We start from the raw sequence: 18,080 nt of genomic DNA on the forward strand, positions 1-18,080 counted from the left end.
AAAGTGAAGGAAGTGTGCAATGCAAGTTTGTGCAATTCTTAGATTTTTTTTAAGTGAAAATAGGTCGACGTGTACATGGATAAAGGGAGTGTGCAATGCCATTTTTGTGCAATTTAGAGATTTTTTTTAAGTGAAAATAGGTCGATGTGTACATGGATATCGAGTTTGTGCAATTCTTTGTCTTGTTATTTTGGCTTTGTAGCGCGATTTTTGATCGCCGTTATACAAGCCAAAAAAATAAGTCAAAGAATTGCACAAACTCGGTATCCATGTACTACCAAAAATCGCCAAGGGGTACCCTAAAATACACTTTTACCATATAAGGTGAATTCTTTAAATTGTCAGTTTTCAATTTCTTTATTAATAGAAAAAATGCTTGTCCATGTGAAAAGATTAGAAACATTTTTGATATTTTTCATGCTTGTATCTAATGAAAAGTTAAGAAAATAAAGGGAAGATAAAGTTGTTAAGGAAAAGACTTCTAGTATCAGAAATGCAATATTCAAATATTATGTTTTCATTGTCCTTCCAAAAATTCTCCAAAATGTAAGAAATTAATCACAAAATTTCTGTAAAATACATCCATTATGTTTTAATATAATGAAGACATTTTTCATTTTCTCATTTTTCTGGAACCTTCTAGAACTGTGAGTCTATAAATCTTACCTGCAAATCCTTCTAAACTTTCCAAATTGCAATGTCTAAAATCCTAAAGAAAAATTAGCCCTACCAATTCTGTAACAGAACTATGTTTTACAGCATTTATTACCTTGTATTTTTTTTAGATTAAAAATACCTTATAATAAGTCACCAAAACAGAATGTAATGTCACTTTATAATATGACAGCAAAAAAAATTAAATTGTTTTATTTTAATGTTATTCATTAAACATTATTTCAATATATTTCTATTATTTTAGTTAAATTTATCAATGTTATAATGTTTTTTTTAAAAAAATCGTCGAGAAATTCCCTGATCTTGGAATTAAAAATTTTCTTTACAAATTGATCTTAAAATCACCAAAATGTTGATAAGTTTCTAAATTTCAAGCCGTTTAATAAAAGAATTCACATCCCCAAAAGCTGAAAGTTGTTTAAAAGTTCGTCATTTAAAAAAAAAAAAAAAAACATTCATTTTGAAATGCTTATGTTTGACTTCTTGCTCAGAAACTCCAGTATCCCCCTTTGTATTAGAAATAGGAATAAATTATAACCCATTCACCCATTCAAGAGATAATCATATTTGTCAGTGAACTGCCGAAAATATTCCTCCAAAATGATAATTCACACTTAAAATAGCAGTCGTAAAAACAAGACAGAAACTTCAAACGATTAAAATTAATGACTATCTGATGATTTTGGCCGAAATTAAAGACTTTTAAGGACCAAAAATTGATTCTAAAAAAACTTAACGACTTTTAAGAACTCTTAAGGACCGTATGAACCCTGATTTATTCTTAACATGTATAAACTCATATTTAAAGCAGAATAACTCATTTATATAATGAAAGCAATAAAAATTTCTGAATATAAAAAATTTTAACTATTTTTATAGAGATTTTTAATTGAAATTTCAAATATTTCACAAAAATGAAAAATAAATTTTACCGTCACCATTTCCTCCCACACCGTTTCAGAAATCGATTGCTAAAAGAGAAATAAAAAATTATGACCAACAGCAATATTACAATGGATAAATATGCAAGAACCTTAACATCATTTAAAATTCCAATAAATGCTAATATAACATCTGTGAAATATAGGAAAGCAGTTTTAGGCAGCCATCAAAAAAAAAAAAAAAAAAAAAAAAAGAGAGAGAAATGTATAATCAAAATTACAATTTATGAACATAAAACATATATGTTAGCTGTACAATGCTAATGCTAAAATACTATTAAATTACTACTATTAATTAGTATAATACTATTAAATTACTACTATTAATACTATTAAATTACTACTATTAAATTAGTATAATAGCAGTGGTACATCTATATTACAATATTTTTATTAGTATTTACAGTATATTACAGTTCATTACAGTATATTTAATTTTATCCCTCTGCTTTTAGTCTGTTAAATATATCATTTGTGTTTTAAAAATTTAAAACAACTCTTTTTAAAAATCACAAAAATTCAAGCTCTATAATGTTTATAAAAATATAATAATAATATATAAAATATAAAGATGAAAAAATATCCTTATTTCAATAGATCAAAATAACAATTCAATAGATGCAGAATCATGAAAATAAAAAATAGTTGGATAAGGCTTAATCATAGAGACTGGCAAAAGTGTTCTCGAAAAGAAAAAAATAATGTTGGCTGCATTTTGCCATCTCAATGGATATTCAGCATTATTTGCTGAGAAACTAAAGAAACCTTTCTTGTTACAGTACCCAACTGAAAAGCCACAATTTTATTAAATGCAATCAAAGAAAATATTTAAAAAGGAACCACCAATTAATTCTAACTCCTAGACTAGCTACAAAACAAAAACAGCGTTCGTACACATTTCCTTACATGAAAATTAAGGACTTTTAAGGACCATCAAAGAAAAAATTAAGGACCTATCAGCAAACACAGGGTTGCCACTCAAACAGGAGAATGAAATTCCCTGACTTTTCCAGGTTTTCCAGGTGTGTTTCAAGAAAATTCCAGTCTATCTGCGTAATGTACGTTGGCTGTGCTAAGAGGTAAATTAATTATGGTATTACTTGTATTGTGTAGCAAATTCACTTAATTATTCAATAAATCCCAGAGGACATTTATTCTTAATTATTCTTGGTATACTTTGTTTGATAATTTTGTTTAGTTTTCCACTTAATAAAATTTAAGATATGTACATTGGATAACAAATGTATGTTTTATTTAATTATTACTCATGATCATCACCAGTTCAACACGAGGCTAATCCGGTCCTTATAAATCACAACGCAATGCTAAATAGTTAGCTTAGATTTTAGGTAAATTTAATTTGCGTGAGGTATGTTCTTAAAAGGCACCTTAACACTTGAAAACACAAATATAATTATAATAGTTGTTTTCTCCACTGAAGATTGAGATTAGAATCTTCCCAATCTGGAACAAAATAAGGCTTTTTTTTTTCAGACATTCTGCAGCTAAACGGAAGAAAGAAATCTATTTTAATAAATTGAGGTATTTTATATTTATTTCGCAGCATACATAAGGAAAAAATATGTGCATTAAATTTCGTGATGGTATGTCATCAGACTGCTATAATTAATTTCAGGATTATGCCGGAGAAAATTTCCTGAAATTTGGAAATATTATTTACTAATAATAAATAAATTTAGAGGGAAGAAGCAACATTAAATTATATGAATAACATAAAAATAATTACTTAAAAATTGAATTAGAATAATCAACGATATTTTAGCGAATATAGTTATATTACATGGCTAGCCTAGATGACTGATTACTATTTTTTTATTTTACTGCAAAATGGCAAGGTATTTATTAAAAAGAAAAAAAAAAGGTTTAAAAAGATTTTGCGGTAAAATTCTAGTATACGGTAAGGCTTTGGCACGATTTTGAAGAAAATTCTCGCCAAGACCAAAATGACCCGTTTACTGCGCATCATGATGTCGCCAAATCTCATTATTATTCTAACCAAAGAACGTCTATGTAAAGAAGAAAAGTTCCATACAAGTAAAATGCTATTACGCCGTTAGAATGCGGAGGAAAAATTTGCCAAGGGATTTGGCGACGGAACCTGGCGGCCAGAATTTCCCTCTCCGCGATGTGTACAGGAAATTGAGAAACACGTGTTAAGAAGAAACGCTCTTTGACAAAAAGAAAACTACGAAAATCCGTTTTTAAAATTATTGCGAAAAATCCACGCAATAATTTTAAAAACGGATTTTCGTAGTTTTTTTTCCCCTGAAAATAACTAATCCATGAATTAATTTACTTGCGCCAAAAAATATTTTCTTTTCCTTTAGAGTTTAACCACTTGCGCTAAGACTAAACTTCACGGTTGCGGTGCCGTGCGCTACAATATAACAAGCGGTAAAGTGTCTCATTTACGCCGCTCCGCATCTGCGAGTGCAATCCAGAGCTGTAACTCGAGAAATAAACAATCTCGTTGTTAGGCGACGTGTGCACCACGTTATTTTCATTTTTGCGATAAATGCTTATTGACGTGGTGTTCACGTCGCTCACGGTTTGAGACAAAAACATCTCGACGTGCGTGGCACGTCCTTTTAGCGCAAGTCGTTAAAGAAATTTTAAACGATATTCATTTTATGAACTCTTGATAACGTGACCTTCGGACTTCGACACCGGTTTCGAGCTTTGGCAACAGATATATCAGACATGCACAGCTGTTTTCCTCTATGATTGAACGGAGCCACGTCTGTTGCAGAGAGGTTTTCCTTCTTTACAATACATATTCTTTGATTCTAACCTCCATGGTACCGTATACTAGGATTAAACCCATTTTGTTTCATACGAGAACAGGTACTTTCTTTAGTTCATGCACTGCACATGCGATTCTCGAGAATACTGGAAACCAAAAGTTGCTTTGCCTTTCTAAAAGACAATCAAATTGGAGCTGCGAAAATTGGCTCTATGCCAGCTACCCGAATGACACTCACGTGATACATAATTCGCCAAACAAGTTATCTCTTCCGACGTCGGCGCAAAAATCGCTTTTTTTTGGCGGGATCGTTGTATGAACTTCCCTGACTTTTCCAGATTTTGACAAAAATACTTAAATTCCCTGACTTTTCCCTGAATATTTTGGTCAATTTTCGAATTCCCTGACTTTTCCCGGTTTTCCAGGTAGCGTGGCAACCCTGCAAACAAAAAGACAAATAGAATAAAGCAATTATCCATACAACCGACTTCATGCTTGTAATTTCACTTTAAGAAACTAACAGAAGTGTGTATTATGCACTATTATTAAATTCACTTTAATACTTACCATAAAACAATTTTGAAAATTAAACTAACTCCCTACAAGTTATGAAGTAGATAACATTAAATTAGGAACATAATTTCTTTAAAAACATGTATAAGTGTATTTTACACTAATAACAGTCACTATTTTAGAGATTTACATGATTATTATTAACTTATTTGATATTTATTTAAACACAGTCAACTACTATTATAATCACAATGTAAGAATATTTTGCAGATTAAAATAACTGATTTGTAAACATACAATTTATTTCCTTGGTTTTTTGAAAGATACTAGAATAATAAACTGTACAATAAAAGATACAAAACATTTGTGCTTTTTTTTAAATCTGAAATCTTTTCAGCTATTTTAACATCTAATTTATTTATGTCTATTTCCTTTTCTTTAACTATTCTTCTAAGTTCATTTGCTTTGATAAACAAATCAATGTTCATGCTGGTCTCAGCTTCATCTGCTAAAGCATCTACTTCTTCATTAATATCTTTAATGTCCCTTTGAAGAAATTTTTTCTTCTGCTTCATATAATCAATTTCTTCCTCAATGATATTTCTTTTCCTCTTTGAATTTTCAGATTTAGTTAAAGATTTTTGTTCTTCTAAATACTGCATATATTTAGACCTTGCAGAAGCTGCTGCTGATCTCATTTCTTTATTAATTTCGATATTAAGAACAACTCCAGAAAATTTTATGTAATCAAATACTGTGTGTTGAAAAATGTATGATGAGTCACTTAAATTTTCAATTTCGATTGCTTTATTTACAGAGAAGCCCCTTTGCACAGAGGCCTGTCCATGTGACAAGATAAGAATCATTTTCACTATTTTCCATACTTTTGAATAGTGAAAATCATGAAAATAAGAAGTGAGAAATGTGTCAAGAGAAAGATTTTGAGGATAAAAAGTAGAAAATTCATGTAAATTTGTCTTAACTACTTTGTCTAGAAACTCTCCAAACTGCAGCAGAATTTCATCCTAATCATCTTGTAAAACACGTTTATTCTGCATTAATACCGTTAGAACTATTTTCATTTTGTTCTGGGCTTTTCTGGACTTTTAACCACCAATCGCGGGTCTATACAAGATGCATCTCGAATAAGAGAATAATTTATTGGACATTTAGACATTAAGTGTTGTACTATTGTTAAGACACATTGTTGACCTTGTTTCAATGCAAAACTTTCAGCTTGCGAAATGTCCTTCTTGCGGCATTTATCATTCATTAACTGCTCAGCAATGAATCCCAAATAAACTTCACTTTTATCATTATAACAATTTGGATCATTAAAATTAAATTTAGAAAGATTTTCTGCTTTAGTTATTTTTGAATATTCTAGTTTCAAAATTTTAAAGTGCTGAAGGCAATCATTTACAAGTTTTAAGATATCTTCAGCAAAAAAGGAAATAAGTGGTTTATCACTTTGATAATATTCAAGGAAAGGCAATAATATTTTCGACAGAAAGAGAAAAAAAATTTAATTTTATAAGAAATGTTTTATCTTTAGTTGCCTCCAAAATATTTGAGAAGGATTTCGATGAATTTTTTTTTAAACTTCCCCATTTCAACTTCTTTAATGTACAGTAGCAAGTCATCCCATATTTCAATGCCTTTTTCAACTGCTGGGACATTTTGCAACCATCGGTAAAAGCAGAACTTCACAGGTAGCTTTTTTAAGCCAGATATACTTAAAAAATCTTCACGTCTTGCAGGAGAATCTTTAAAAATCCAATATAAGGAGGATAAGAATGATGAAATGTCCCAGCCAGTGGATGACATTCTATGCTTGAAAGCATTGTTAAGAATGCGTAAACCACATGTCCCTAATGTCAAGCATTGAATGTTATATTCCTTTGTCAAGTCCTGTTGCAATAAATCATAAAATTTCCAGTTTACTGCAGGACCATCCATCGATATTTGTAAGAGTTTTGACAAGTCTAGTTTTTCAACACATTCATAAAATTTGGATAAAATAATTTCACTTTTTGCATGCCCTATAAATGCAGAAGTAAGGTACTGAGTTCTGACCTTATTTTCGTGATGCCAGTACCTCACATAAATATCTAGTTGCTTCTTTTGATTTGTCAGATTAAGAGTCTCATCAAATAGTAATGTAAAAAACTCAGCATTTTTACAATGCTTTAGTAACAAAGTTTTAAAATAAGGGCCAAGACCAAAATAACAGATATAAGCACATTTCTTTTCACCACATGAAAACTATTTTGCAGTGGAACTATCCGGGAACATTTTAGTGAATAAAGGCCCAATATCATCGCACGATTTAAAAGAATAATGGCTTTTGATGCACTTAAAAGCCCACAATATTTCTGCATCTGTAACTTCAGATTTGAAAAGAAAAAAATTTATTTTATTATTTTTTACACTTATTGATGTTGAATTAGCAGTTACATCTTTTCCTGAAGTAGATGGTTCTTCTAACTTGACAAAATTCATGATACTGTTAGAACAAACTCTGCAGTTGAGAAGGGAAAGATATTTTGCAGCTAAAAGGGGCATTACATGCAAGGCATTAGTAAAATTAAGTATTGCATATATATGTATATAATGTATCTATATCTGTATATATATAATAAGAAATGTATACTGAAAATATACATTTTTTACTACATATATATACAGTACAAATTCCGAGATCCGGATATCCAATATCTGGAATGATCTAAAATCCGGACCTCAAAGCCACCACCAACCAATTTTTTAGGGCTTTTTTGGAGGGAAGGGGTATGCTTTACGCATGCGCATTAGATTTTTTTCCTCATCATAAAAAAACATGTCGGAAATCCCGATTCTTAATCTCAGTTTGGCGCTAAATAAAATATCTCATTATTGAAGAAATAATTATTTTAGCATAAATTTGTGTGATTAGTAACTTGACTCCATAGCTGCGTATCTGCTTGGCATAATCTCAAACCGAAACATTTGTTAATTTTACACCAACTAATATTTTATATCCTTGATGCCGAAATCGCGAATCATTATTTATTGTATTTTGCTTTCATCACTGCATTTTTATCAACGGATGACAACTTGAGTGATGACTCATGCAGCGATGCCAAATAACAGAGTATTACAGATTTAAGTTTAATGCGCTAAAATGTTGACAAGGGGAGATTTAACAGAAATTTCTTTCCTTATGCTGAAAATAGATTTTGTTAATGATACTCATAGGACAAACGATTATATTTAGTGCTATTTGAATTAAGAATAACTGATTTGTTATTCACATAAAGCCAGAACCAGCGCCAGAGCTCGCATGGCCGCACCAGGCGGCAGAATTTAGGGAAGTTAAACAGAAATTTTTCATTGCGATGACAATGCCCCAATCATCAATCAATTAACGGAGGGCGAAATCTGTAGTATGGTTCTAAATCCAGAAAATACAGCTACCGATAGTGAAGAAAGTAACAGAGAGGTTACCGAATGAGAAAAAATTTTGATTGACAAGTTATTCGGAATTCTCGACACAGCAATTACAGGACTTGAACAATGGAACTTAATAACTCAACAAGAAATTATATGTCTATAGTATTAGTCTAAAGTATCAGCAGAGAAAACAAATCAAACAACTCACATTGAAAGAAATGTTTAATAAAGTAAACATATAAATATTAAGCTCTTTTCTTTTGTAAATTTTGATACCCTTTAAATCATAAATGCTTCATTATTTCATAAATCACGATTTCATATTTTCAATTTTATAATTTCTACGTGCCATCTTATTAGATTTAAAATGATTTAATATCCGGAAAAATCTCAAATCTGGGATCGCCGAAGTCCCGACCTCGGACTTTGTATTGTATAAATATATATATATATATACGGAATGTATATCTTCAGTTAAACTTCTACCCAATAACTTTTTAGTAATTCATGAAAGTTAATTTTGCGTCTAGTTAATTCAGGAAAATTAGTTTCAATTAGTTGTTTTCAGCTTTAAAAATATTAAAAAATTTTTAATTAGTTAGTTGTTTTCAACTAAATTGTATCGCCATTAGCAAAAATAATGCATTACTATCAACAGCACAGGATTAAACCAAATACTTAATTGTCTATTGAAGTTTCAAAACGTATTTCCGAACTTCACTTTTTCTCGGCTAATGTTACCAAATTTGCCCTTGGCGACCTAAAATCAAAATGGAGCCAACAGATTTCCCGCGAAATCGATAACAGACCCTCTGCAGAAATAAACTCATAATCCTGATATCCCATATATAATATGATAATCCATAGTATGTGAAAAAGAGAATAAACTCCGTAGAAGGTGATAAAAAATTAATTTATGGCTTAATTGAAACAAACACAGAAATTAAGCTAAGCAAAACCGTGTAAAAACAAATTGAAATGATAAAACAAAACTTCATTTTCATGTGAATTTTCAGCGCTGACTCTCCCATTATAGAAATTTCAATTTGTTTCAAACAAAGACCACATTTAACTTTATAAGGATTGTCATCCATCAATATCTTTGTAGTCAGCTTGATGAAGCCACAGTTTATTGAAAATGCACTTTCCAGGCATCTCATTCCTATTGGCGTCGGAAGGGTTGTGACCTTCCAGGTTGGAATTGCTCTAATTTTAGCAAATATTTTCAGAATCCTCACCTTTTATTTTCTCCAGCACCTTCATCATCACTTTCGCCTCTTAAAGAACTTCCGGCTTCACGCTTTCATCACAATCTTCCTAAATTTATGGATAACACCTGTTTCGAAAAATTGGGTGAATAGCCAATCAGACACCAATACTTTCGTTCGGGTAGCTAATTTTTTTTTTTTTTTTTTTTTTTTTTTTTTTAATCGTTTGCAAAGCAAATCCGCCAACAGATTGGTTAAGAGCCGTGCAATTTTAATTCCATATTCATGAGAAATCGCAATTCACACATAGAATGGCAATCATTAAAAATGATAAGAAATGTCAAATGAGCAAAATTAAGGACTGTTAAATCATTTTGGCCAAAATTAAGGACTTTTAAGGACCAAAACTCATTTTTGAAAAAATTAAGGACTTTTAAGGACTGTACGAACCCTGAAAAAAAATTCAAAAAGCTTAAAGAACTTTTCAAAGTGAATTACAAAGTGAATTGTGGATCTACATTCTGAAGTTCATATGCAAATATATAGCAGGTATGGGATTTTTTGAAATGGTGGAACAAGAAACATAAGGACATCTATATCTCTTGTTCTGAAAGGCACCATTTTAAGTTGTATTTAGTGGAGTTTATGTAGCACCAGAAAGTTGTAGTCCAGGATGAAGCTAATTTAAAAGCAACTGTCATTTCCCATTTGAAATAGAGAAAAACTAATTGTATCAAATTACTACCACAGTTACCAAATCTTTCTCCATTATACGTTTCCAAGCAAAAGTAAAATTACAAATTTCCAAGCAAAAGTACCCAATAACTCTGTAACCAGAACAACAGTTTTGAAGTTTCGAAGTATAGTTTATATCAGCAATCGTCAACCCTTAGAACTTCACGGACTACTACATATATAATTTTATATTTGGTGGACCACTAATATGAATATTAAAAAAAAAAAAAAGGTAAATTCATTTATACAATAATAATCAGCCAACTACACATATTTCGTTCACATTGAAAAATTACATAAAAAGTACAACAATCTTACCTTCTTGTACAGAAAGCTTCACAATTCCATATCACTGAAAAGGAACTTCACGAAAAGCAAGAACAAACCGGCAAATGCAAAGCAATATCATTATTGATATTGCTTTGTGTTGCCACTGACAGTGTTATACCACCAATTTTTAATTATTGTAAACATAATAATCATCGCTTACTCATCAATGGCTCCCTCGATTCACAGTTAGACAAAACAAAAACGGAAACTTCCAGTGATGCAATTATAAACAAGAATGTAGATGGTTTTTATAAAAATCCATCAAGATGCCTATTGACATAGAGAAAAACTGTGTTATTAATGACTACAATAGCATATGTTTGTAATTCAAAAAGAAAGAGAATTCCAGTTTGTGCTATTATTGATAACAGCAGCATATCCATGGATGCCAATTCTCACCTTAAAAAGTCGCTAAATTCAGAAGGAATTTTGCGAAAAGTAGTAGCTAAATTTTTTTTTTAAACGTATAATCCATATTCCATAATAGGTTTTGTTGCTCATCATTTTTTTAAACTGAATCTTCATAAAAATGTAATTAATGTCCCAATTTTTCTGTGGACCATCAAAAAGTTTTCACGGACCACTAGGTGGCAACCGCTGGCTTATATAGTGTTTCATTCTTCTGACAGTTCATGAAATATGATATAATCTCTGTATAGCAAAGCCCCCCTCCATACACAAACACACACTCCAACAACAACAAAATAAAAAAAAAAAAAAAAGAGAGAGAGAGAGAGAGAAAAGGCGTGACAGGTTTTTTTGGAAGCAAAACATTTGGTCATCGAATAAAACAATTAACAGATCACAGCTGATGTGAGCTGGTTTAAAAAATAGGAAAACTAAAATTAAAAATTTGGGAAACATAATTGTGTCTATGACAGAAAAAGTAATAAATATATACAAAAAGTCTACATTAACACAGTAAAATTAGTTATTACACTAACACTATAAATCTCTAGAATATATTTATATTAAGTTTTTCCCAACAAATTCCTTCATGTATCTAATAATAATGTTAGAACTTACCTGTGCTCTTTTATTAATCAGAATATTGATAGCACTTTTACTTCTGATGAAATGCAAATTTGAACAATGTTCTGAAATGAAAATAATTTTCTGAGTAACAACAAAAATACCAAAGTTCAATATTAAAATAGATTGTAATAAACAATAAATGATACATAAACTTTATTAAATTATAAAAATTTATTTAAATTCACTACTTCCCTAATATAAATGGAAAAATAATCACACAACCATTTATTTATGGCTTACTGAAAAAAAATTAATTTGCATGTAGCAAGAAACGCGAAAAATGTGCAATCCCCCAGCGAGGTCTCAAACTTTGGATCTTCCAATTTGCAGATGGAGGTGTTTTTCAATTACAACACAAAAATATGCAGAAAGAAGGAAGAAAACCTTACAGTCTCTCTCACTTAAAGGGTGAATATGGAGGGGATCCAATCAACAAATACTGATGAATTATTGTTCTCCACTTTTTAGTTTAGCACCACTCAAAGAGTACTTAGGTTTGTTGAAGCAGAAGACGTGAAAAATGTATAATGCCCTTGCCAGGACTCAAACTTTGGATCTTCTGACTGTTAGCAAGACATACTTTCCAGATACACCACAATGGCATATGATAAGGAAGGAGAAAAACTTTACATATATTATTATTATGTTGTGTAACAAACCATTAATATTATCTTGAATGATGCAATGCTGTAATTTAAAAAAATCTATATATAGTTCTTTAGATACAAGTGGAAGATATTTGAAGAAAGGAAAAAATTAGTTGTATGCATTAATTAATTTTCTCAAACAGCACAAATAATGTACATTTAGTCTTTCATAATTCACATCACTGCATTGCAAATTTCATGTAGCAAGTTATAGCTCAGCAAATTATATGCAATACATTAACACATGCTTTCACTTCTTACAATTAAGGCTGGTTCGGTTATACAATTCATAATTTAAAAAAATTACATTGATTTTGAATAATGATAACAGTTAATAGTAACTGAATATCATCTTGCATTCTTTACTGAAAATAATTATCCCACTTTATTTTTAATGATATTGCAGACCATTATTTCCTACAAAAGAATACAAAATAACTGAGATATTGCATGCTATATACAAATCTATTAACATGGAAGATTTTTGCATAAAATTGCGATTAAATGAACACTTGATAATAAACCTTCACACACACACACACACAAAAAAAAAAAAAAAAAAAAGCTGAAACTTAAATTTTTACAGTTATTTGGACAAAGATATACTTAAAAACAAAATTAACATGGAAAAATCAGATAACAGAAACAGAAATTCTTACTAGCAGTTCCCATGAAATGTATACCTAACTGTAATATCCAGTATAAAACTGAAAAAAAAAAATCTCTTTTCTGTTCTTTTCAGATTATTTGGAATAAATTATGAAGCAGTATTTTTCTAAATAAACGGTCATTCACACATTTACATATAATCTACAAATATATAACATAATACAAACCTGGAGAAATTTTAAAAACATTAATAAATGTTTGTAAAATCTTGAAAACTCTTCTAGAGCTAATTTGATAATTTTCATTTCTTGCATTTGGTTGCATTACATCTAAAAGACTATCAAGTTTTTTTGCAGTTTCCAGTTGCAAATCTGCATTATTTGCAAGATAATTAGTGATTATATGGAACTTTTCTTTAAATAAGAGAGGAAAGACAACCTAGGAAATAAAATAAATAATAAAACTAATTAGATCAAAAGACCAACCAAATCATCAATTAGACCAACCAAATTTTGCATAAGAATTTTTATAACTTACTTTCTGGCTTACAAAAATCAGATAAAACATTTAACAAGGAGGTACAAGAAAAAAGTATACTAATTTTAAACTCTAACATCAATGGCCTAATTTCACAAAGAACAGGATCCTCAGAATTTAAAACCTTTTTTTCATGCTGCCATTTATGCTTATTGTGATTTTTGCTACTTTTATAAAATATATTATTGTCAGTATTCATCAGGGAAAAAAGATTAAATTAGGAATATCTACTAAATTGAAAAGTCAAAAACTTGTATGCAACAACAAATGATGTTTTATATCAAGAAATAATTTGCTTTAGTAGAACTAAAATAGCATATACAGCCTTGGAGTTCAATTTCAAATATTCTGAACTAAAAAGACAAGACTTCAGTCAAAACCAAAAAATTTCAATTTGAATTTATCATTTTTACTGTTCTTTGCTAGCCAAAAATAACAAAAATGGCCATTTAAATTAAATCATATTTTTCCTTGACGGATTTTACTTGGGCATTAAAATAAAATCATAAATCTCAGATTTTATGCCATAGCAATATGGCACCATATGCCATATTGCTATGGCCATAGCAATAATTTTATGCCATAGCAATCTTCCACAGATAAATAAAATTTAATTCACAGCTAAATTCAAATATAAATAAAAATATAATTTTAATATTTAGAATCATTATTAGAATGACAACATAATTAACTCATTAATGATTTACAAATATAAAAACTTTTTAAATTTTTAAACTATCTTAAAATTTGTTAATGTAATTATTTATAAAATTTGATGTACATGAACACTGAATGAGTTAAATTTGGACACATATCACACATTTTTGATTGTAAAATCAAGTAGTTACTTTTCCAAAAATTGACTTAAATTTAAAATCAAACTCAATTTCTATTACAGTCATTTTGTTGAAAAATGTTATACAATCAGTCAGATGAAAAATCTAGAATATAACTGTCAATTAACTTTGTAATTAAAACATCTTTTTCAGATACTAACTTTAACGAAATGGGAAGAATATGTCTTTATTAAAATAAGGCCCTGTGAACATCATAATTGGACCATAGAGCTATGGAAAAGAGCTGCCTAGTCAAATGAATCCCAATTTCTTTTACATCTTGTTGATGGTCACGTAAGAATATATGTAGCGTATTCGGAAACTAAGTACCGTTTCATTCTAGCGCCGTTGCAGCGCTGTGGTAAGCGTCCCGCGCATGCGCACTAGTCTTTCTTGTTCACTGACTTTCAATTGTCACCATTTTGGTTGCTCTATGTTGTGTTTTCAGTTTGCTGTGCACATTCAAAATGTTTAAGACATTTTCCGTCCGGATTATGGGTGTCCGAATTAACGACTTTTGACTGTATCCTGAAGCGAATGGAGCTGCCATCAAAATGTATGTTTTTCTTTCACTTGCAACTTTTCACATTGCACATCTAAAGCTTTCACTGATATAGAGATTTATTAAATGGCCATTTTTGCATATGCAAGGTAAAATGTATCTTTCTTTAAAAAAAAAAGATGCAACATCTTCCTCCCTTCTCAATAAATCAAACATTTTCATTTTTTCACCTGGAATACTCAAAGCTCTTCTTGTGCAAAAGAATTGTGAGTAATCATAGATTGTAAACATTTAAATGAAAAATTAAATACAATAATCCATGGTGTACTCGAAGCTCTTCTCATTATGAGCAAATTATAAATCATCTTGGTTAGGACTGCTGACCATTTGATGATGGTTTATGCTTGTGATTTACTGATAATCTCAAATTTACAAAGTGACAGTTGTAATAATAAGGAAATACCATTTTCCCTATTAAAAATATCAATTATAACAACAACTTATTCATAAAAATGGCATTAATTTAAAACAACAACTACTTAACAATCTAGAATTTTAACCATTAGTGAAGATAAATATGTGAAAGGAATAGCTCATTACTGACTGTATTAAACATAACAAAATCTTTAAGTACTAACACTTAATTAACTACCACAAGACATTGATTGAGATGGTAATATGAAAGATATCACTTAATCCTTCCGCTCGCATAATATACCTATTTGGCTTTTCTACACTTTCTAGTACACTTTCTTACCAGAAAGTGAAAGAAGAAAAGTGGTAAGAGAGTGAAAGAAGAAAAGTAACCACACTGACTGAAAGGTTAGATAAAATGATACGTGTACACTTTAGCACAGGCCTCGGCAACTTGCGGGTCACTAAATGATCTATTTCATAATTTCAAGTGTTCCAAAAATAAAGTGTAATACAGTCAAAAGTCGTTTATTCGGACACCCATAATCCGGACCTCAAAGCTACAAACTTTCTGCGCATAGGCGGTTACACGTGCGCATAAGACCTTTACGGCTGCGAATATGCGGTTGTGCATGCGCATAATACGTTTACGCATGCGCGTTTAATGTATAACGGACGGTATAAGCTAAGCTAAAACTATCTAATACAGTTAATGTTGCAGATTGCATTGTTCCTTAATTTTCAAATTGGATACGGCTTATTATTTTTTGCAGACTGTTAGAGCAATTTTATAAAAGTAAGCTTGAACTTTCGATTATGCCAAATAGAATTTCCAATATATATTTACTAATACGTAAAGGATCTACAAAGCGAAAGTATGTTTCAAAGTCCATTAAACAGAAAGTGGAATTGCTGCAAAAAATGGATAGAGGCATATCCCTTGATTATCTAATCATTCCGAAATAAGTTTATCAATTTCACGCTGCTCTGCGGGGGGGAGGGAAACGACGCGGCGCGCAATGAATTGGAAGTTGATCTGTCAGCCCTATCCTTATCTTCAGGGCAGATGTTTTTATTTTATTTGGCTTATAACTCCTTACTAAATGTAGTATTTCCTCTTGATGTACTCCGCCTTTGATATGATTTAAATCAAGTTCCTTGTCATTATAATTCGCTTCCGATAGTGAAGAAAGTGACTCAGAGGTTATAGAAAGCGAAAAAATTTCGATTGACAAATTAATCGGTATTCTCGACACAGCAATTATAGGATTTGAACAGCAGAACTTTGTAACTAAACAAGAAATTATGTCTGTTTAATAGAATTAAAGAGAAAGTATTATCACATGAAACGAAGCAACTTAAACAACTTACATTGAAAGAAATGTTTAATAAATATTAAGCTTTTTCTTTTTGTAAATTTTGATACCCTTTAGATCATAATTGTTCTTTATTTCATAAATTATGGTTTCACATTTTTAATTTTATAATTTCTGCATGCCATCTTATCAGATTTAAACTGATGATCTATAATCCGGAATCGGCGAAGTCCCGACGAGTCCAGATTAACGACTTTTGACTGTATAAAAAATAAGTTATGAAATGTAAATATAAAATGAGCTCACGCAAAAAACATGAAATATACATGAAAAATACAAAAAAAAAAAAAAATCCCAAAACTAAACAATAACACTTTTATTTGGTTACAAAGCTGCAGTAATGAACAGGCATTTTTATTTTTTAAATATAAATATTATAACTTAATTTCAAGAAGAAATTAATGAGTATGGCAATGCCAATCCATAATTCCAAAAATATGGCTTGGCTACTTTATCTGCATTCAATTCAACTTATTTGAGCAAGAAGTTATTTTCACACATGAAATTTATTTTAAATAAGAACAGGAGAAGCTTAACTATCAACAATTCAGATGCTTGTATTCATCTTAAGATGACAAACTACAAGCCAGATTTCACTAAATTGACATCCCAAGTTCAGCATCAGGGAAGGCATTGATATCAAAGAAAAAAATAAAGTTCATTCAGTTAGGTATGTTTTTATAATTATAAATATAGTTAGAATTTTTATGTTTAAAATTTAAGTTGTAGAAAAAAATGTCACCCGGAAAAAAAGGAACGGAAAGAAGGGCACCGGAAAATAAGGAAACAGAAAATAAGTCACCCTTCATCTGCAATGGGAAATGTAAGGCTTGTTTAGAAAGATCGCCAAGCTGGGAGATAAAAGTTTTATCACAGTAACCATAGCTTCGGATAAACGGAAACTTCTGAGAATGATTGGAAGATGTGTGGGCTGCTACTTATCCCTTATGATAAAAACAGAGTGGTGTCCAGCGGGTGAAGGCGTGTTGTCTAGCGAGCATCATAGTCAGGCCATTAGTAACTACTCCCCTCGCACCACACGTAGTTATAGCCTTAAACTGCGGTTTAGTAAAACATTGACTGTCGCATAATTGAAAATGAATTTATCTGAGCTATGGTATAAATCTATATTATAACAAACAGTTGTAGATGCAATTTAAAGTCATGGTTTCCAATACGAATAGTACTCAATTTTTCAGCTAATTAATTGTCGCATATTTTTTTTTCTCATTTCATTTTAATTAAAAGTAACGTATCTGCACAGGAAACAAAATTTTTCATTTAAGGCTGAATAGGAAAACAAGAAAATCATAGTTATTAAAAATTAAGGTTTATTTCAAAATTATATTAAAATTTTAAAATGTAATTAAAATGGATCCTATAACCATGTGATCTGGATTTAAACATTTAATATACAATGAACCATCTTGTGGCGACCTCTTCCAAAAGAATTTCCCACAGTAGAAATAAATGCTTGTACTGAGCATTATCTCTCTAAGACGACCACCTCCACCGAAGATCAAAAT

At 30.4% G+C, this 18,080-nt stretch overlaps 1 protein-coding gene across 1 annotated transcript in view; it reads right to left on the bottom strand.

Moving 5' to 3' along the window:
* LOC118204037 (exonuclease mut-7 homolog) overlaps window positions 1-18,080 on the bottom strand; it is a 124,737-nt gene that overhangs the window by 94,300 nt on the left and 12,357 nt on the right. Inside the window, exons 4-6 of the mRNA XM_085806688.1 lie at window positions 13,117-13,327; window positions 11,625-11,695; window positions 1,608-1,646 (exon numbers count right to left, since the gene is read on the bottom strand). Of these exons, the coding sequence (XP_085662814.1) occupies window positions 1,608-1,646; window positions 11,625-11,695; window positions 13,117-13,327 (321 nt within the window). The remainder of the gene's footprint in view (window positions 1-1,607; window positions 1,647-11,624; window positions 11,696-13,116; window positions 13,328-18,080) is intronic.

Source organism: Stegodyphus dumicola, chromosome 12 (genome assembly GCF_044657685.1).
Source record: "Stegodyphus dumicola isolate Sdum_Otavi_A_Nest chromosome 12, ASM4465768v1".
In the NCBI taxonomy this organism is placed as follows: Eukaryota; Metazoa; Arthropoda; class Arachnida; order Araneae; family Eresidae; genus Stegodyphus; species Stegodyphus dumicola.